The 22,624-nt window shown below is 45.2% G+C and overlaps 1 protein-coding gene across 1 annotated transcript in view; it reads right to left on the reverse strand.

Moving 5' to 3' along the window:
• The window catches only part of miga1 (mitoguardin 1), a 118,280-nt gene that overhangs the window by 62,877 nt on the left and 32,779 nt on the right, over positions 1–22,624 (reverse strand). The window contains exons 6-7 of the mRNA XM_087990411.1: positions 20,570–20,706; positions 15,571–15,694 (exon numbers count right to left, since the gene is read on the reverse strand). Coding sequence (XP_087846537.1) covers positions 15,571–15,694; positions 20,570–20,706 — 261 coding nt within the window. The remainder of the gene's footprint in view (positions 1–15,570; positions 15,695–20,569; positions 20,707–22,624) is intronic.

Genomic DNA, 22,624 nt, shown 5'->3' on the forward strand with positions numbered 1-22,624 from the left:
AGCATTATTATTCCCCACAGGGCAAAAGTGCGGACTGCAGATGCAGAGTTTAGATCAGAGTGGTGCTGGAAAAGCACAGCAGGTCAGGCAGCATCTGAGGAGCAGGACAATCAGCGTTTCGGGCAAAAGCCCTCCATGCAAGTTGATTTTCTTGCTCCTTGGATGCTGCCTGACCTGCTGTGCTTTTCCAGCGCCACTCCGATCTAAATTCTGTTATTCCCCAGAGCATGGTCTATTTATATCCCTAAACCAACATAAGGCAGATTTTAATTTTTTTCTTCATTCCTTCATGTGTGTTACTGACTAGGCCAGCATTTATTTCTCATCCCTTACCGCCCTTGAGAAGGTGTTGGTGGACCCTCTGCAGTTATGATGTGTAGGGACATCTACAAGGCTGTTAGAGAGGGAGCAACATTGAACTGTCTCAGTCTCAGTCTCAGTCCCACATCTACCTGTCACTCAGACTCGAGCGGAATTTTGTAATGATTCCCCATTTAATGGTGGAGCTTGAACACGAGTTGTTGTCTTTGGGCTTCACTCGGTGTTGAAACGGCAGCCGAATGATCAGTGAGTAGAAATAGACGTCAATTGTATCCCTTGGCAAAATTTGCCATTCTTCAGCAGTTACATCAACTCCAAGACCAGCTGCAGTTGGACCCTCTCCCACTTCCCAAAATGCAAATTGTGGCAAATTCTACTGCAATCTCACCAGCACGTAAAAAAAATTAATGTCTCATCAACATTTTTCCATTCGACACATCTTTGCGATGACTCAAAGGTTAAGTAGGACTATATCCAACCAGAGTTCATATTTACAATATAAAGACAGCTTGCCATTCATTAGCAGCTTTGAAAATCCCAGGCTGTTCAGACCTTGTCCCAATGTAGGATGCATAGCATCTAAATTGTGCACAGCAAGCTCCCACAAATAGCAATGTGACAATGACCATATAATGATCACGTTCTTTCAGTCACTTTGTTGAGGAACAACTATTGGGCAGGCTTAAACTCAACAAAATCACAAGGGGCATGGGGAGGATAAATAGACAAAGTCTTTTCACTGGGGTGGGGGAGTCCAAAACTAGAGGGCATAGATTTAGGGTGAGAGGGGAAAGATATAAAAGAAACCTAAGGGGCAACTTTTTCACGCAGAGGGTGGTACGTGTATGGAATGAGCTGCCAGATGATGTGGTGGAGGCTGGTACAATTGCAACATTTAAAGGCATTTGGATGGGATATGGATAGGAAGGGTTTGGAGGGATATGAACCAGGTGCTGGCAGGTGGGACTAGATTGGGTTGGGATATCAGGTCAGCATGGACGAGTTGGACCGAAGGGTCTGTTTCTATGCTGTACATCTCTATGACTCTATGACTCTAAAAGGACACACTGATGAACATTAACACTGTCACATGTCCATAGGAACAGTGAGACGTTTTGTTTTGCGGGCAGTACAGAGCTGAAAATTAGTTGCTGGAAAAGTGCAGCAGGTCAGGCAGCATCCAAGGAGCAGGAGAATCGACGTTTTGGGCATGAGCCCTTCTTCAGGAATGAGGAAAGTGTGTCCAGCAGGCTAAGATAAAAGGTAGGGAGGAGGGACTTGGGGGAAGGGTGTTAGAAATGCGATAGGTGGAAGGAGGTCAAGGTGAGGGTGATAGGCCGGAGTGGGTGTGGGGGCGGAGAGGTCAGGAAGAAGATGGCAGGTTAGGAAGGCGGTGCTGAGTTCGAGGGATTTGACTGAGACAAGGTGGGGGGAGGGGAAATGAGGAAACTGGAGAAATCTGAGTTCATCCCTTGTGGTTGGAGGGTTCCTAGGCGGAAGATGAGGCGCTCTTCCCCCGTCGTGTTGCTATGGTCTGGCGATGGAGGAGTCCAAAGACCTGCATATCCTTGGTGGAGTGGGAGGGGGAGTTGAAGTGTTGAGCCACAGGGTGGTTGGGTTGGTTGGTCCGGGTGTCCCACAGGTGTTCTCCGAAACGTTCCGCAAGTAGGCGGCCTGTCTCCCCAATATAGAGGAGGCCACATTGGGTGCAGCGGATGCAATAAATGATGTGTGTGGAGGTGCAGGTGAATTTGTGGCGGATATGGAAGGATCCCTTGGGGGCTTGGAGGGAAGTAAGGGGGGAGGTGTGGGCGCAAGTTTTGCATTTTTTGCGGTTGCAGGGGAAGGTGCCGGGAGTGGAGGTTGGGTTGGTGGGGGGTGTGGACTTGACGATGGAGTCATGGAGGGAGTGGTCTTTTCGGAACGATGATAGAGGAGGGGAGGGAAATATATCCCTGGTGGTGGGGTCCGTTTTGAGGTGGCGGAAATGACGGCAGATGATACGCTGTATATGGAGGTTGGTGGGATGGTAGGTGAGGACCAGTGGGGTTCTGTCCTGGTGGCGGTTGGAGGGGCGGGGCTCAAGGGCGGAGGAGCGGGAAGTGGAGGAGATGCGGTGGAGGGCATCGTCGATCACGTCTGGGGGGACAGACCCTACCAAGTGCATTAGGGTAATAGAACTGAGAGAGGAATACAATGGTACGCATATGGAAGAAGGTGCACAAAAAGCAAGATTAAAAGCAAGACGCAAGTTTTGCATTTTGAATTACAATGAGGTTAGTAATGTTCATTGCTTTATGGAATTAGTTAGTTGGCAGTTTCCAAATCTGGAAACTCCTAACCATTATCTCTGCTCCTCAAACTATGCCATTACAAGACCTTGCTGACAAGATTGGATATTCAAATGTGTAATTATTAAAACACAACCTCTATTAGACTAACTTTTTAATTTTACTAGACGTGTGACGTTTCAGTCTGTCACAGAAGTAAAAGCAGAAGCAAGCATTTGTAGGCAGATTGCCTGGGGGAACTGAAGGCCTAGTGGTATTATTACTAGACTACTAATCCAGAGACCCAGGTGATGCACTGGGGATCCAAGTTGTACTAAATTATTCATTTAGTACAACTGCCACACCCTTTGGTTTATTGAGCAGTTTACCCTGCTTATTCTCTATGGGCCCCACTCTATCCTTTGCTAATATTTTGTTGTTAATATGTTTGAAGAACAGTTTACTGTTTGTTTTAGTATCATATGCTATCTTTCCTCATACTTCCTCTTAACCTTCCCTCTTCCAGTCTTAGCCTCTCTCCTGCATTTAAGATATTCTGCTTGATAGGTGAGGGTGATAGGAGTAGAAGTAAGGCCATTCGGCCCATTGATCCACTCCGCCATTCAATCATGGCTGATGGATCTCATTGTGGCAGATGGTGGAATTTGAATTCAGTTACAAAAAAAAATCTGGAATTAAGAGTCTAATGATGTCCATGAAATCATTGTCGATTGTCATGAAAATCCATCTGGTTCACTAAATCCTTTAGCAAACCAAACTGCCACCCCTACCTGGCTTGGCCTAATGTGATTCCAGACCCACAGTAATGTGGTTGACTCTTAACTCCCTCTGGACAATTAGGACAGGCAGTAAATGCTGGCCAGTTAGCAGCATCCATGACCTATGGTTGCATTTTTAAAAAATTATGGAAATCTGCAGAACAAATTGGTGATTTCAATTACCCTCAAGTAGACTGGGGACAAAGGTAGAGTGTGGAGCACAGAAGGGGAGAAATTCCTATCATGTGTACAGGAAAATGTTCTGGAACAGTGCAGTTCCAGTCTGACCAGGGAGGGAACTGTGCTGGACCTGGTGCCAGGAAATGAAAAGAATACTAGAGTGGGTGAATACTTAAGGAATAGCGATCATAATGCAATAAGGTTCAATATTAAGTTTGAAAAAGATAAAAATCAGTCAATGATTAAGATCCCAGACTGGAAAAGGGCTGATTTTCGGTGTCCAAAAGTTAAACAGGAGCAGGTTGTTTGGAAATTTGGTAAATAAAGCAGTGGATGAAAGTGAGAGAATTTCAAACAAGAGATGAATGGAGTCTAAGTGAGGTACATACCCATGAGAAATATATACGGGGTATCCAAAGCTAGAGTGCCCTGGATGGCAAAGGACACTGATGAGTAAATAAGGAAGTAGAAAAGGAGGCAATGATGCATATTTGATTATTAATAGGAACAGAAATCAAGCAGAATATCTTAAATGCAGGAGAGAGGCTAAGACTGGAAGAGGGAAGGTTAAGAGGAAGTATGAGGAAAGATAGCATATGATACTAAAACAAACAGTAAACTGTCCTTCAAACATATTAACAACAAAATGTTAGCAAAGGCTAGAGTGGGGCCCATAGGGAATAAGCAGGGTAAACTGCTCAATAAACCAAAGGGTGTGGCAGTTGTACTAAATGAATAATTTGCTTCTGATTTTACCAAGTTAGAAAATGGTGATAATGGCCCAGTTAAAAATGTGGGTGTTGAGCAACTGGGCAGGATAGTGAGAGATAAAGAAGAGGTGCTAAAAAGGCTGGCAGCACTCCAGCTAGAGATGTTTCCAGGCCCGGATGGGATACATCCTAGATTGCTGAGAGCGGGAAGGCTGTAATTTACAGAACCATTGACAGAAATTTTCCAGACCTCTCAGAGCACAGGATTAATCCCAGGGCAGTGGAGGATTGCACATGTGACACCGCTGTTTAAGAAAGGGACAAAGGATAATCCAGGAAACTACACTCCGGTCAGTTTGACATCAATAGAGGGAAAACTGACGAGACCATAATATGGGATATGGTACATATACACTCAGAAAAAGAAGATAATATTTGACAGTCAACACAGCTTTGTCATGGGCAGGCTCTTTTTTAGATTACTTACAGTGTGGAAACAGGCCCTTCAGCCCAATTTAAATCTACTTTCATACTTCCTGGTTTAAAGCCCATGAATACCTCCACTTGAATATAGATACATTGGGATGCGCTGACATCAGCTGGCCACAAGATAACGTCTACAGAGGTCACCCTGCACAATGATGGACCACCTGCTGGGTCATGCACAAAATTTAATCTCCTGAGTTGTAGAGATCATCTCCATTTTGAGACACTGTTACAACCTCCTGCCATAGCAGCACTCACGTTTCCCAACAGGACAGACATCACAATGAGCCTTCCTCTGAGCCTGAGGCAGCTTAAGTGGCCACCATCAGGAAGGTTGTGACCAATGTCCCACAGGGCCGCATCCAGATAACTGACCTGGAATTGAGTCCAACATCAGGATCGCGGCCTCACCAGAATCGTAATTGCCGTCCCCTCTATACCAATTCAGCTCTGAAGAAGAGTCATCTAGACTCAAAACATTGGCTTGCTCTCTCTCTCCATGGATGCTGCCTCATCCGCTGTGATCTCCAGCATTTGTTGCTTCCAGTACAGATTCCAGCAGCTGCAGTAATTTGCTCCTACAGAAGAATTCAGCCTTGCATATAGACTCATAGAGATGTACAGCATGGAAACAAACCCTTCAGTCCAATTTATCCATGCTGGCCAGATATCCTAAATTAATCCAGTCCCATTTCCCAGCACTTGGCCCATATCCTTCTAAACCCTTCCTATTCATGTACCCATCCAGATGCCTTTTAAATATTACAATTGTACCAGTCTCCACCACTTCCTATGGCAGCTCATTTCATACACGTACCACCCTTTGAGAGAAAACGTCCCTTAGGTCCCTTTTAAATCATTCCCCTCTCACCCTAAACCTATGCCCTCTCATTCTGGATCTTGTCTGTTAACCCTATCCATGCCCCTCATAATTTTATAAACCGCTATAAGGTCATCCCTCAGCCTCTGACGCTCCAGGGAAAATAGCTCCAGCCTATTCAGACTCTCCCTATAGTTCAAACCCTCTAACCCTGGCAAAACCCTGCCAATATCTCAAAGGGGCTCTTTAATCTCACTTGTTGAAGAGTCACTCTGTTGTTTACACTGTCCTACAGTTTCACAGTTACTGGTTACAGCAACAGCAAACTGAGGGAGAGAATAAAGAACTGTCTTCAGACTTGAGTTACTTTGCTGCACATACAGACAGACAGACTCTGCTTCTTCCAGTCTGGAAACCTTCCTCCCTTGTGTCATTCACACACACCAGCTGTTCAGCTGCCCATGATCCAATCAGAGAGCTGTCACCAGGGTGATAACCCCTGAAATGTACAAGTGGCTACAACTGTACAAACCAATCAGCAGTCTGTTGCCAGCCAAACCTGATACTGCCCAAAATTGCTCGGTGCCATGCTGTCTTATCTCACACGGCCCCGCTGCATGCAAGGCAGCAGTGTAACACAACTCACAGTGAGTTTCAGTAATCTATTATTTGAAGAACAGCAATTTCTTCATCAGCCCATTTACCATTCCAGTCCACAATCAAACGTACATAAAAACAAAAGCTTTTTTTTTTGCAGTGATATCCAAAGAATTGTTTCTCAGTAAGAATGAAGAAAGGAAAAATATGGCATTAAGAATAAAGATCTATCATCAAATTTATGCAGAGTCTGATGACTACACAGAAGATTTTATAAACACAAAATCACAGGCGTGGCAGTCACAGGTTGGCACAGTGTTCTTTGATGAATGGTCTCTAGTCAAGCACTTGTATTTACAAAATGAGACTCTTCATTCTGGACTGGGATTGAAATCAATAAATTGTTGGGCATGAAGAGAATCAAAGTCATGCCAGTGGAAAAGAAAATAGAGTCAAAATAAAAGACCAGTCACAACCATGTTGAATGGAGGCTTGAAGATTAGGGGGGGCTGGGGTGGGGAGGAATGTGGAGGTTCAGGGTCCATAAGGGGAGGTAGGGCTAAATGGCCTAATCCTGCTCCTAACCTCTATGATATTTGTGGGGCTTTCAACCACATTTTGACATGTTGCAACATGAAGCCCTGTAAAAACCCTGAGGCATTTTGTTCCCAATTCAGTTTTATTTCTGTTGATTTTTAGATTAGATTAGATTCCCTACAGTATGGAAACAGGCCCTTCGGCCCAACCAGTCCACACCGACCCTCTGAAGAGTAACCCACCCAGATCCATTTCCTTCTGACTAATGCACCTAACATTATGGGCAATTCAGCTAACCTGCACATCTTTGGACTGTGGGAGGAAACCAGAGCACCCGGTGGAAACCCACGCAGACATGGGGAGGATGTGCAAACTACAGACAGTTGCCCGAGGCTGGAATCGAACCTGGGACCCTGGCGCTGTTCCAATCATCTCCCTTCACATCTTGAAAGTGGAGGCGGGGTCACTCTATTCCCACTTTCCCTACTCCCCTCTCCCCACCCCACAACAAAAAGAGAAAATTATTTCCAGCGCGTTTTCAAAAAAAAACTCCGAATTTTTTTATCCACCCTTAAGCCAGGATTCACCGAGATGCTGTTCCTATGCATTAATAGCAAAAGGAAGCATTACCCTCAGTTCACTCATAACTGTCCAGAGATCCACTTCTCAAAGTCCCTCTGCTGGGCACCCAGCTCTGGTTACCAAGCGTCTCTGTTTCCCTTCACACCACTTGACAACTTTCAACAGTCTCTATCAGCCACTGCTGCTGCCTGTTTTTGAAAAGAATAACTTTCCCTTTATAGAAAAGCACCAGGCCGAATGCCAAACCAGTCTCCGTGCTCATCAGCTCCTGTACACCCCACCCCCCCCCTCTCTGCCTTGCTATCAAGCAGAGTGTGGCGGCTAATGAATCCAGTGTTATCTACCCATATTCAGAGACAGTTGTGGTGAAAATATTTCCTTCAGGAAGTCATCTTGACCTTCATTGATGCACCTCTCTTCCTGACGCCAGAATTTTCTGGAACTTTCTTGCAATGAGCTATGTTGCCTTTTATAACAGCATCTTCACCCCTCTCTCAGCAAAGCAACGAGTGTTTGACGGAATCAATCTGTGTCTTTTATTACTGACTTCTTCCTGTGGAGGTGCCGGTGTTGGACTGGGGTGGACAAGGTCAGAAGTCACATGACACCAGGTTATAGTCCAACAGGTTTATTTAAATCATAGGCTTTCGGAGTGTAGCCCCTTCGTCAGGCGAAGCAATGCTTGTGGTTTCAAATAAACCTGTTGGACAATAACCTGGTGTCGTGTGACCTCTGACCTCTTGCTTGGTGAGAGTCTCTCCACATGACAGAATTTCTGCCTGGCCTCCATCACTGTGCCCTCCTGAAAGGGTGGAATGGTCGTTCAGTGCTTAGCACTGTTACCTCACAGCACCAGGAACCCGGGTTCAATCCTACTTCTGGGCGACTGTCTATGTGGCGCTTGCAAATTCTTTCTGTGCCTGCGTGGGTTTGCTCCAGTTTCCTCCCACAGTCCGAAGATGTGCAGGTTAGGTGGATTGGCCACGCTAAATTGCTCAAATGTTCAGGGATGTGCAGAGTGGGTGGAATAGCCATAGGAAATTCTGGGTTACAAGGATGGGGTGGGTGTGGGTGGGCTGCTCTTCGGAGGGGTGGTGTGGACGCGATGGGTCAAATGGCCTGATTCCATACTGCAGTTTCTATGATTCTATGAAATCTTCAGCTTTTAAATCCCGCTGGTTTCATACCCCTTGACCAAAATCACGGATATGGAATTTCTGCTCGTGGCTGCTTGCTGTGTACATATTGCTTACTATATTTCCTACATTGTAACAGCGTCTACACTTCAACAGTACTTCAATGATTGTTAAGTGCTTTGAGTTGCCCAGAGGTTGTAAAAGAGGCTAGATAAATGTTAGCTCTTTCTTTAATCATCTCTTCCTTGAGTAGTCCCTTCCATATTATCCTGACAGGGTTCAGTACTGATTCAAAATTATATTTACTGGCTATGATTCATCCACCTTTCTCATCAAATATTGAAAAGAAAATTATTTTTAATCAGACATACCTTTGGGGCAGGAGGAACGTGAACCTTGATTTCAGGTCCAAAGTTGAGGGCACTACCACTGTGCCACAATAGCCCTTTAAGTGAATCTGAATATTGCTTAATAAATACATTTTGTTGAAGGTTTTCATCTTGCACCATTTGGACGCTTCAAAAGAATGTAAATTTAAGTGGGGGAGGGGCAACAGCATAAAAGATATTACTCTTTGGGTCAAAGTTTGAAGGAAGTACTGCTGCCCTATCAGAACAGCATGGAAGGAATTACTCACAAGAAAAAAAGGTGATTAAAATGGACTGTCATCCTGAACTTTATACAGCTGATTTTCTCCTTGAATTTGTATTCTTGTATCCTGATGTGAGCAAAATGAAAAACGTTTGCTATATGTGTAGTTGTAAAGCAATACTCAAGTTCGATATTACCAAATAACTATTTGAATATGAAATGTTGACATGATTTTGGTCTTCACCAATCATTGACTCCATTTACACCGCTTGATGCCTCAGAAAGACAACCATCATCAAAGACTCTTCCCACACTGGTTGTAATCCCATCCATCAGGCAGAAGATATAAAAGCTTAAACACATGTAGCAACAGGTTCAAGAACAGCTTCTTCCCCGCTGTTATTAGATTTCTGAATGGACCTCTCAAATTGCAAATTTAATGTTGATCTGCTTTTTGTGCACCTTTGCAGCTGTATTCCTTGCTCTGCTCGATCACCCTCTGATCCTTCTGTCTTTGTATGTTATGATCTGTCTGTACTGCAGGCAAAACAAAACTTTTCACTGTACTTAGGTACATGCAACAATAATAAATCAAATTAAGTCTGGACTCTGGATGTCAGGTCTGGTGATTTCTGGTGGGGGTATAGTGTTGCCACCAGTACTCTTTACTATTCTTTTAAATAAATAATAATGCTTTAAACAGACCCTGATAGCATACTGTAACAAAAAAAATCAAACTTACATCGGAAACTTATCAAACTAATGTTGCCAAGTGTGATGATGCAGGACTTGCCTGTGGTACCCAACCCTGTCACAAAAGGCCAATCTGCTTTCTACATGGAATCTGAGGGCCTATTCAGTTATCAGTGATATAGGATAAACCATCGGTGAATCTTAACAGGAGAGCCTTACAGAAAGAGACAGTAATCTGAGGTCTCTTTGATACGTGTGAAAGAATCTGGCGCAAATCAAAGCAGAGCATTTGAACGTTCCATGGAGCCCTGGCTAATATTTATCCCTCAACCAACACCTGCACATCACCCAAATAAATCATGTGGACATTGACCCATTTGAGGGACTGTGTGCAAATTGGCTGCCATTTTTCCGGTATTACATTGGTTCAAAAATCATACGCCAGTTTGCAATGTCCACATCTTACATGAGTCACACAAAAAGTCAGTATACAGACACAGAAAGTAATCAAGGAGGCTAACCAAATGTTGGTCTTTATTAGACATGGATAAAGAAGACAATTAAAAAAGACTTGCTACTTCAACCACATCTTAGATCCTGCATGAAATTTTGGTCACTTAACAGAGGGAGGGACATCCTTGTACTGGAGCAGTTCAGATAACTTAACTTGGCCATTCCTTGGAATGACGGAGATGTCTTTGGAGGCAAGGTTGAGCAGGTTGGGCCCAAATTCATTGGAGTTCAAAAGAATGAGAGGCAATTCTATTGAAACGTTTAACAATTCTGAGGGGCCTTGGCAGGGTGGGTGATCCTGAGAAGCTGTTTCCTTTTGTTAGGGGAATCTAGAACTAGAGAGTTTCAAAACAGGGATCTTCCATTTAGTTTCCACTATCAATATCCTGGCGGGGGGGGTTACCATTGACCAGACACTGAACTGGACTCATCATACATAAACAGAGGCTGCAGAGGTAGGTCAGAGGTGAGGAATATTGCTGTGAGTAACTCACTGCCTGACTCCCAAAGCCTGTCCACCATCTACAAGGCAGCATCCAAGGAGCAGGAGAATCAACGTTTCGGGCATGAGCCCTTCTTCAGGAGAAGGGCTCATGCCCGAAACGTCGATTCTCCTGCTCCTTGGATGCTGCCTGACCTGCTGCGCTTTTCCAGCAACACATTTTCAGCTCTGATCTTCAGCATCTGCAGTCCTCACTTTCTCCTACCATCTACAAGGCACAAGTCAGGAGTGTGATGGAATACGTCCCCCACACAAGAAACTTGACACCATCCAGGACAAAGCAGTCCACTTGATTGACTCCACATCCACAAGCATCCACTCCGTGCACCACTGACGTTGAGTAGCAGCAATGCGTACCATCTACTTCAGAAATTCACAACACCTTCAAAACCCACAACCACTTCCATCGAGAAGGACAAGGGCAGCAGGTACACGGGAACACCACCACTTGCAGGTTCCCCTCCAAGCCACTCACCATCCTGACATGGAAATATATCGCTGTTCCTGGATCAAAATCCTGGAAATCCCTCCTTAAGGGCATCATGGGTCAACTTATACCACGTGGACTGCAATGGTTCAAGAAGGCAGCTCACCACCACATTCTCAAAGGGCAACTGGGGAGCCGGCAATAAATGCTGACCCAGCCATCATGTCATTAGGTAGCCGAAAGGGTACAGTCCAGGTAGGTGAGGCATTAAGGTACCAAGTGGTGAAAGAGGGTGGTGGATGGTAGTTGAATGGATGAAGGGTGAAGTGGGTGGAGTGGAGGGTTGGATAGCCCAAGTGTATGAGCAGATAGGTTCCTAGGTGAGGGTTTGGGTAGGGTTCTTAGTGAATAAACTAGGAGTTGGATGGGTGAGAAGGTAGAATTCTTGACTGGTTGCGGCATTAAGTTGTTGGGTAGTCAGTGACGAGCTGAAAATGTGTTGCTGGAAAAGCGCAGCAGGTCAGGCAGCATCCAAGGAACAGGAGAATCGATGTTTCGGGCATTAGCCCTTCTTCAGGAATCAGATTCCTGAAGAAGGGCTAATGCCCGAAACATCGATTCTCCTGTTCCTTGGATGCTGCCTGACTTGCTGCGCTTTTCCAGCAACACATTTTCAGCTCTGATCTCCAGCATCTGCAGTCCTCACTTTCTCCTATCATAGTCAGTGAGTCGTGGACAGGGGTTGGAATGACTAAGGGAGTAGAGTGGGTCAGGGTGATTCCGTTTGGATCATGGAGCATGGGTTAGCAGGGTAGGTTGCAACTGGGGATGTTTGAACGGAGGTAGTTAGGTCATGGGTATGCCGGAGTGGTGGGGAGAGGCATCTGGGTCAATTGGCAAGACTCTGGATGAGACCAGCTTTGCTTCCCAGTTTACACATCAGTCATGCTGCATTGCCGATGGTTTAATTCAGGTTTTTGGAGATCCGTTTGAAAAATATTATCAAATACAGATTCCAGCCTGTAACCTGATGCTCTCGGGGACATAAATGATCCCACAGTGCTAACTCAAAGTGCAGAAAACTTCTCCCCATGACCTAGAGCAATATTGAGATGTGATTATGATCCTGGAATCTTTCAGGACACAAACTGGCCATGGCATTTTTGACAAAGTAACTGCACTCCAAAAAGTTTGGCCATAAAGCATCTTACGGCATCCTGGAAGGGCATGAAGGTGCTACACAAATGCAAGTTTCTCTTTCTTTCTATTGGTGCTCAGTTACAGGTTCCGCTGGGCTGGGGAAAGGGAAGAGGACTGGGAAAGAGGCGAGGGGAAGCTGACAAGACAGCAGCTGGACTTCTCATCACAGCTCGCCAGCAATAAACCTGAGTCAGAGTCCGGGCCCTTGCACAGCAGGACAAATGGGTTCACAACCTTCAACAGGGCCAGCCGAACTCAAACAGCAGGTGACAGGGAGGAATGCCAAACAGGCAGCCAACAGCTAAATTTGGCTCTGTCACCATCCCACCCTCACCCCCTGAATCCTCCTTCTCTCCCCACCCCCAATCCATTCCCCTGGATACTCAGCCACAACTGGTGGAACTGCTGCCCCCTAGTGAGCTGTAGCTGCCTTTGCTCTTAATAAACTGAAAAGTATATGGCAAGGACAGTAAGACATGCATTCACGTAGCACCTTCTGTGACCTCAAGGACATGCTCTTGGTGAATACTTTTGACTCTTGGGTACTGTTGAAAATCTGAGACTCTCTCCTGCAACAAACAATGGAGGCTGGGAGCAAATAAAAAACCTCAAAACTGAGAACGAGACTTTTATATTATTCATTTGCAGCATGCGGATATTGCTGCTTGTCCTGTCCATTTATTGCCCATCCCTATTTGCTAGGAAGGCAATTAAGAGTCAACCACATTGGAGTCACATGTAGGCCAGACCAGTTAGGCATGGTAGTTTCCTTCCCTGAAGGGCGTTCATGTGCCAAATGGGTTTTTCCACACCAGTGATTCACATTCATCATTAGACTCTCAATTCTAGGCTTTTATTGAATTCAAATCTGACTATCTGCCATGGTGGGATTCAAACCCAGGTCCCCAGAACTTTACTTAGGTCTCAGGATTAGTAGACCAGCGCTAACACCACTAGGCCATCACCTCCCCTATTGAGGGACATGGGGCAGGCACAGGTAAATGGGACTTACCTGGGACAAATCAGCCACAATCCAAGTGAGCGGCTGAAGTAGCTGCATGGTCTGCCTCTGCTCCCCGGACAGCCAATTTGCACACAGCAAGATCCCACACAAAGCTACGAATAAATGACCATGTCTTCTGACTTAATGAAAGGTTGTCAACAAATCATACACTTTCCTTTCCTCGCTGCACAGGCACTTTCTGATCTCTAATGGAAGACCAACATTTTCTGTTAACCTTGATTCACAGCCCTTGCAGACTTTGCCTTCATCTCTTTTTGCTGGTGTTAGTTAAGGAATAAACCAGAATTCTAAGTTAAACAGGCGCTCGGTTTAGTATCTCACCAGAAAGACAGCACCGTGGAGGCTTTGGAGAGGGTGCAGAAGAGATTTACCAGGATGCCACTTGGATTGGAGAGCTAGAAGAATTCAGGTTACTTTCTCTGGAGTGGCGGAAGCTGAGGGGAGACTTGATGCAAGTCTATAAAATTATGGGATGCATTGATCGGGTTGACAGTCGGAATCTTTTTTCCAGAGTTGAAATGTCTAATACTCGGGGGCATGCATTTCAGGAGAGAGGGGGAAAGGTTCAAAGGAGATGTGAGGGGTAAAGTTTTTTTTACCTAGAGAGTGGTAGGAGTCTGGAACGTGCTGCCAAGGTGGTGGTGGAGTAAGATACAATGGGGGGGGGGGGGGTGGGCTTCAAGGGACTTTTAGATAAGCAGACAAATAAGCAAGGAATGGAAGGATATGGACCATAGGCAGGCAGAAGGGATTAATTTAATTCGACCTCATGCTCGGCACAACACTGTGGGCCAAAGGGCCCATTCCTGTCTTGTATAGTTCAATGTTCTATGTTATATACGGACAGTGCAGCACATCTTCAGTACAGCACTAAAGGCTGACAATAAGTGTGGGGTAAGAGAGGGACTGTACTCCAGTCTGAACCATTACCTTTGAAAGAGGTGGAAGGACAAGGCAAAAAGCTGGTCTCTCACCAGCCCTGGATAACGGGAAGGAGTGAGCAGGTGCACTCAATTTCCAATAAACCAGGAGGTGGTAAATGATGTTGCTGTTGCATATGCCACAATGAGGAAATGTGGTAAGGTGAGTGATGGAGGTGAGACAGCCAGGAGGAAGGAGAAGAGGAAAGGTGGAGGAAAGGTGAAAGAAAGGTGGAAAAAACAGTGGGGAGAGATGAAACATCTCCAGCAAGGCTGGTATCCTGTCACCAAGTCACCTTTTATTGTACTTGACACTGGTCCAGCTCCCCCAGAGCCAGGTCTCAGAGTGAACAGAACCTCTGATACTTCTGTTTATATCTGTCAGCCAGGGCTCCCTGATTGAACTAGGTTAACAGCCCCAATCAGGGAACTCATATTCTATGAGGTCCACCTGGTTAACCTCATTACAATCACTACAAGATATTCAAACATAGTTGGATTGGAAAAGGAATGGCACCTGACCAGAGGAGATGGAGAAAGGTAATCAATTGGCATTGCTGATTATCCTAAGGGGGAGAAGCCCAGTGAGAAAGATTAGACCTTACCTCTTAGACAGGTCACAGGGTTAAAGTTTTGAACATGTTTTCACAACGTGCTGTCTACAGTATCAAAAACAACATAGATTTATGTAGCAGCTTGGATGCAGTGAAACACATCAAAGCACCTCACAGGAGTATGATCAGTTTGCTACCGAACCATGTAAGGACAACTGATCAAAAGCTTGGTCAAAACGTTGGAGTGACTTGAAGCACAAGGGAGTGTGTGGTAGGCAGGGAGGCCGAGAGTATTAGGGAAGGAATTCCAAAACTTGAGGACAAAAACAGTGGAGTTTGCACATTCTTCCTGTGTCTGTGCGGGTTTCCTCCAAGTGCTCCGGTTTCCTCCCACAGTACAAACTGACCACTTACAGTGGAGCGATGGAACATTATGGAGAATTGAAGGATTGTTAGGGATGAACAAGAGGCCAGAGTTGGGGGACAGCAGAATTCCTGGACAGTTAAAGGATTAAAGGAGACTAAAGAGATCCTGAGGGCAGTGGAGACATGGAAACATTTGAAAACAAGGAATGAACATTTTAAGATCAACATGTGCTGCTTTGGGTTAATTTAGTGGATTGGAGATGTGAGACTCGTCAGAAATGTATTGGGATAGGGCTTTAGTACTCTGAGTTACACAGACAAGCAACCGACCACGCAAATAAATGACACAAGCACAGACTCACCGATATCGTTCACAAGAGAAATTGGGTCAGGTGTACCCAGAGTGGCTTCAAACTCCTCCTGCAGACGATAAGCCCGCTGGAGTAAAGACTCCAATTTGTGTATGAATTCTGCACTAATTATGTCCTATTGGAGGCAAAAAGAGATGGGGAACATCAGTTAGTACAGGCCTCCTGAATGTTAGTCAGATAATTTACCGTCGCTCAGTTGAGGATTCAATGCCCACTCCAGAATCTTGAACTCATAGTCCAAGCTGACAGTGTTGCAGAAACCCTGAACTGTTGGAAGTTGGAAGGACACAGGAGATCCCACAGCACTACTCTGAAGAACAGCAATGGAGTTCTCCCCAGTGTCCTGTTTAATATTTGTTCATTCAAATCAGGAGATAAAACCACGGAAGCATTTTCCAACATCACTGCAAATAGACCAGCTGTAATTTTAAACTTATGACTCATTGTTATGAACTCCCTTCAACAAGGAAATAATTTCTACTCCATCAATCCTTTATCATCTTAAACATCCAATTAGCTAATCCACATTCTATACAATCCAACGTCTTTAGTCCATCTTGCACCAGTTAGTCACATCTCTTCCAAGTGCAGTTAAACTCTTCCTGAGATGTGGTGCATGATTGCTTTAGATTCAGTTTAATCAGATGTAACCATCTGAAGCAAAACGATCGACTTTCTCACCAGTTCAGAGTCAAATGCATTACTGTGGATGGGCCTGGAGTCACATATAGGCCAGTCCAGGTAGGGATGTCACATTTTCTCCCCTGAAGGACAGTAGTGGAGCAGACAGGTTTTTACAGCTATTGGTAGTGGTCACATAGTTACCAATAGATAAGCTTTTAATTCAGATTTTTATAAAATACACATTTCACCATCTGCCCTGCTGGGATTTCAACCCATGTCTCTTAAAATTAGCAGGAGGTTCGGGCATTCTAGATTACGAGGCCAACACTATTACCCTTATCTCGTGCATTATAACGTTCATAACATTTTAGAAGTATTTAATTGGCTCTAAAGCAATGGAGATGACAGAAGATCACAAGAAGTGAATCAAAGAATTCCTACAGTGTGGAAACATGCCAATTGGTCCAACAAGTCCACAGCGACCCTCCAAAGAGTATCCCACCCAGACCCATTCCCATATCCTATTAGTTTACATTTCCCCTGTCTCATGCACCTAACTTATATATTCATGAACACTATGGGCAATTCAGCATGGCCAGTTCACCTAACCTACACATCTTTGCTCTCTGGGAGGAAATCGGAGCACCCAGAGGAGACCCACGCAGACATAGGGAGAATGTGCAAACTCCACACAGACAGTTGCCTGAGGCTGGAATCGAACCTGAATGCCTGGCGCTGTGAGGGAGCAGTGCTAACCACTGAGCCACTGTGCTGCTCCAAAGCCACTGTGCCAAGTGCTCTACAAATGCAAAGACTTTTCTTTATCCTTTATGAAAGTGCCCCTTGCTCCTCTTCCATAAGTCCATGGCCCTTGAGAGGTGAATGTAATGCATAGTTGAGATATAATCTTCGTTCAGAGTTAACATTATTTATTCTGATATGTAAATATAAGCCCTGATCAGCCAAATTGACAACTGATTCAAAGAAGAACCGGTAATTGTATCTGAGTGCTCTCTCCTACCATTGCTAATGGGTTCCATGCATTCTGTATATATCTCATTCTTCCTGTTCCAGACAAGCACTGCCTTTCATTTATCCACATTAAAATCCATTAACTCTCCATACAGCTTCAAGTCAGAAGTAAATATGCTAACATTGAAGTCCTATGCTCAATTATTTATGGAAAGTGCAAACATGAGATATTGTGTTAAAATGTATTAGTTCATGGGATGTGAATGTCACTTGGTAAGTCAGCATTTATTGCTCATCCCTAATAGCCCCAGGTAAGGTGGTGGTGAGCTGTCTTCTTAAATACTACAGTCCACGCGGTGCTGGTACACCTCAGAAGAGAGTTCGAGGATTTTGACCCAGCAACAATGATGAAGCGACAAGTTCCAGGTCAGATAAATTTAACTTGGAGGGGGAACTTGGATGTTGTAGCATTTGTATGCATCTGCTGTTCTTGTCCTTCTAGTTAAAGTAATAGGTTTGGAAGGTGCTACTGAAGAAAATTTGGTGAGTGACTACTGTGCATTTCATAGATGTAGTGGTGAGCATGAATGTTTACAGTGATGAATATGGCGTCAATCTAGTGGCCTGCTTTGTTCTGGATGGTGTCGAGCTTCTTGAGTGTTGTTGGAGCTGCAACCATCCAGGCAAATGGGGAGCATCCCATTACACTCCTGACTTGTGCCTTGTAGATGGCAGACAGAGTCTGGGGAGCCAGAGGTAAGGTATTCACTGCTGCAATCCTAGCCTTTGACCTGTTTTTGTTTCGCCACAGTATTTATATGACTTGTTCAGTTCAGTTTCTGATCTAAGGTAATCCAAAGGATGTTTGAAAACACACTCCTGTAGAACTGCATAAGTTCATGATTGAGAAAGAGTCTATTTAAGACCATAAAACCACAAGAAATAGGAACAGGAGGAGGTCATTTACCCCCTCAAGCATGCTCCACCATTCAACAGGATCCAACATTCCTCACATCCACTTTTCTGCCTTTTCCCCATAACCCTTGATTCCCCTCCTGATCAAGAATCTATCTATCTATCTCAGCCTTAAATATACACAAGGACTCTGCCCCCACAGCTCTCTTTGGGGAGGAGTCCAAAGACTGCAAACCTTCAAAGAGAAGAAATTCCTCCTCATCTCAGTCTTAAATCGGTGCCCCTTTATTCTGAGACTATTCCCTCTGGCCCTCAACACTCCCATGAGGGAAACATCCTCTCAACATTTACCCTGACAAGCCCCTTAAGAATCCTATGCTACAATTTGTCATTAGCTTCCACTTTCAACAATGCATGCTTTAGCTCAGTTGATAACACGCTTGTCTTTGATTGAAGGTTACGGATCACACGGTTCACGTGCGACTCAGAGGCTTGAGTATTTAATCCAGATCACACTCCAATGCATGTCAACCTGTCTAAAGCAAATCTAACGCCAGTGTCCACCATCTCTCAGTTAATAGCACTCCCACCACTGAGTTCAGATGTCAGATTTTAGATCCCAGGGTATGGGAGTCCAAAATTAGAGGTAATAGGTTCAAGGTGAGAAGGGAAAAAGATATAAAAGGGACCTGAGGGGCAATTTTTCCATGCAGAGGGTGGTGCGTGTTTGGAATGAGCTGCCAGAGGAAATGGTGGAGGCTGGTAGAATTACATCTAAAAGGCATCTGGATGGGTATATGAATAGGAAGGGTTTACAGGGATATGGGCCAAATGCTGGCAAATGGGACTAGATTAATTCAGGATATCTGGTCAGCCTGTATGTGTTGGACTGAAGGGTCATGCTATATGACACTATGACTTGATAACTCTACTTAAATATACCATTCTAGAAACCTGAGCACCAAATCTAGGTTGCCTCTCCACTGCAGTACTGAGAGAGTGCTACACTGTCAAAGGTTGCCATCTTTCAGAAAAGATGTTAAATCGAATGGATTGTAAAGATCCCAAGAGCAAGACAACTCTCCCCAGGTTCCCACACAATAGTGATCCCATAATGAAAATCACAAAAATACAGATTATCTTGTCATTATCACATTCTTGCTTCACAGAATCGTAGACTTGTTATGACACAGAAGGAGACCAATCAGCCCATCATGTCTGCACTGTCTCTATTGTCTAGTCCAGCTTTATTACCTAAGTGCCAATCTCCTGCCTTTATCCCCATATCCTTGCACACCATTACTATCCTCAATGTACTTTCCTCAGTCAATACTCAATGGAGATTAGAAGGCTGAGGGGGAATCTAATTGAAACTTACAGAATACTGGATGGTCTGGACACAGTGGATGTTGGGAAGATGTTTCCATTGAGAGGGCACAACCTTAGAGTAACGGGAAGGCCTTTTAGAAAGGTGATAAGGAGAACATTCTTCAGCCAGAGAGTGGTGAATCTATGGAACTCACTGCCACAGAAGGCAATGGAGGCTAACTCATTGAGTGTATTTAAGATGGCGATAGATAGGTTTTTAATTATCAAGGGGATCAAGGGTTACAAGGAGAAGGTGGGAGAATGGTGTTGAGAAACGTATCAGCCATGATTGAATGGCAGAGCAGACATGATGGGCTGAATGGCCTAATTTCCTCTCCTATGTCTTATAGTCTTAAAGACATTCAATGCTCCTCTTGAATGCCTCAATCGAATCTGCCTCCACCACCACATTTCCAGGCAATGCATTCCACACCCTAACTACTCACTCTATGAAAAAGATTCGTCTCACATCGCCTTTGCTTCATTTGCACATCTCTAAAGCTGCGCCCTCAGCTTCGCCGTTCTTTTAGAAGCGGAACAGCTTCACCCAATCCACTCTGTCCAGCCTGTCCATGGTTTTGGAAAGTTGTATCGAATCCCTTTCAGCCTTCTCTCTAAGGAGATCAGTCAGAAATTCTTCAATCTGTCCTCGTTGCTGAAGGTTCTCATAGCTGGAACTATTCTAGTGAATCGCTTCTGTTTGTGGGAGCTTGCTGTGCCCGATTACTTTGCTGCATTTCAAGAGTAACTGAAAAATACTGCTTTGTTTATTCACTCAGGGGATGTGGGCATCTCTGGACAGGCCAGCATTTATTGCCCAGAGGCAGTTAAGAGTCAATCATATTGCTATGGGTCTGAAGTCACATGTAGGCCAGACTAGGTGAGGATGACAGTTTTCCTTCCTAAAGGACATTAGTGAAACCAGGTGGGTTTTTCCCAATAATCGATAATGGATTCATGGTCATTACTAGACTCTTAATTCCAGATCTTTTTATTGAATTCAAATTTCACCATTTGCCAGGGCAGGATTTGAACCTCCATATGCTGAAACTCTGGAGTGCACAATGCTGCAGCTCATGTTTGGTGTTGTCCTCTCTTTGCTGGGCCTTACCTCCACTGTTTCTTCTGCTATTGCGTCTCCAGCCCCCAGTTTGACAGCGGTGCAGTTCGCCTCATCCTCCACCTGTCTGCTACGGAAAGACAAAGCCTGCTCCCAACGCTGAAGAGCTTCCTCAAACAGCTCCATCCCTGCATTGGGAGGGGGAGGGGCGGGTGTGACAGTCAGAGGGAACAGCAAGACCTTGGTTACCAGCACAAATCGTGGAGAGACTTCACATTTTTAAAACAGCCACAGCGACCGAGGAGAGAACACATCCATTGAAATTACAAATGACTGCTCTCTCAGTAAAAGACCCCAAAGCGGGACATGAAGATAATCTCCTTGGTCTCCTAGACTATTTCTATTCCTCAAACTAACAGTAGATGACTGCAGTTGCTGGCAAGCTGCCGCTGTTAGAAGGTCAGCAGGTTCTGGCAGCATCTGTGGAGAAAGAAACAGAGGTCATGTTTCGAGTTCCAATATGACTCTCTTTCAGAACTGAACGTTGCTGGACTGTGTTCTGAAGACTCACACTGGCCTCGAAACGGATTCTCTCTCTATGGATGGTGCCAGACCAGCTGAGTTCCTCCAGCTTTCCCTCTGTCTGTTTCAGTTTTCCTGCATTCGCAACAGTCTGCTTGTTTATTGGTGGGATCTTGCTGTGCACAAACCGACTCTGACCTAGGGTGCAACTGTGAGGGCACTTCATTGGCTGTGAGGACATTCCGCATGTTGTGTAGAGTGCCTCCTCATTGGCAGTCTTAGCCAGGTGATACCTGGGATGAGAAGCTCAGTACGTTAGGCCACTTTTGTAATACTGCGTTCAATTCTGGTCTCTCTCCTATGGGAAAGACGTTGTGAAACTTGAAAGGGTTCACAAAATATTCACAAGGATGTTGCCAGGGTCGGAAGGTTTGAGCTATAGGGAGAGGGTGAACTGGCTGGGGCTGTTTTCCCTGGAGCGTCGGAGGCTATGGGGTAACCTTATAGATGTTTACAAAATTATGAGGGGCATGGATAGGATAAATAGGCAAGGTCTTTCCCCTGGGGTGAGGGAATCCAAAACAAGAGGGCATAGGTTTAATGTAAGAAGGGAAAGATTTAAAAAGGACCAAACGGGCAACGTTTTCACACAGAGGGTGGTGCGTGTATGGAATGAGCTGCCGGAGGAAGTGGTGGAGGCTGGTATAGTTACAACATTTAAAAGGCATCTGGATGGGTACAGGAATAGGAAGGGTTTACAGGGATATGGGACAAATGCTGGCAAATGGGACTAGATTAATTTTGGATAGCTGGTCGGCATGGACGAGTTGGACTGAAGGGTCTGTTTCCGTGCTGTACATCTCTGTGACTCTATTGGCCCTGCAGAAGAACAAAAGAGTGATAGAATTGAAAATGTTTGACTGGGTTTGATACTGCTGAAAATGTGTTGCTGGAAAAGCGCAGCAGGTCAGGCAGCATCCAAGGAGCAGGAGAATCGACGTTTCGGGCATGAGCCCTTCTTCAGGAATGAGAAACGTGTACCAAGCAGACTAAGATAAAAGGTAGGAAGGAGGGACTTGGGGGAGGGGCGTTGGAAATGCGATAGGTGGAAGGAGGTTAAGGTGAGGGTGATAGGCCGGAGTGGGGGTGGGGGCGGAGAGGTCAGGAAGAAGATTGCAGGTTAGGAAGGTGGTGCTGAGTTCGAGGGTTGGGACTGAGACAAGGTGGGGGGAGGGAAAATGAGGAAACTGGAGAAATCTGAGTTCATCCCTTGTGGTTGGAAGGTTCCTAGGCGAAAGATGAGACGCTCTTCCTCCAGCCGTCGTGTTGCTATGGTCTGGCGATGGAGGAGTCCAAGGACCTGCATGTCCTTGGTGGAGTGGGAGGGGGAGTTGAAGTATTGAGCCACGGGGTGGTTAGGTTGGTTGATCCGGGTGTCCCAGAGGTGTTCTCTGAAATGTTCCGCAAGTAGGCGGCCTGTCTCCTCAATATAGAGGAGGCCACATCGGGTGCAGCGGATGCAATAAATGATGTGTGTGGAGGTGCAGGTGAATTTGTAGTGGATATGGAAGGATCCCTTGGGGC

Source organism: Chiloscyllium plagiosum, unplaced genomic scaffold (genome assembly GCF_037043375.1).
Source record: "Chiloscyllium plagiosum isolate Xiang-an unplaced genomic scaffold, Cpla_swu_hap1 HiC_scaffold_9, whole genome shotgun sequence".
NCBI classification, from domain to species: domain Eukaryota; kingdom Metazoa; phylum Chordata; class Chondrichthyes; order Orectolobiformes; family Hemiscylliidae; genus Chiloscyllium; species Chiloscyllium plagiosum.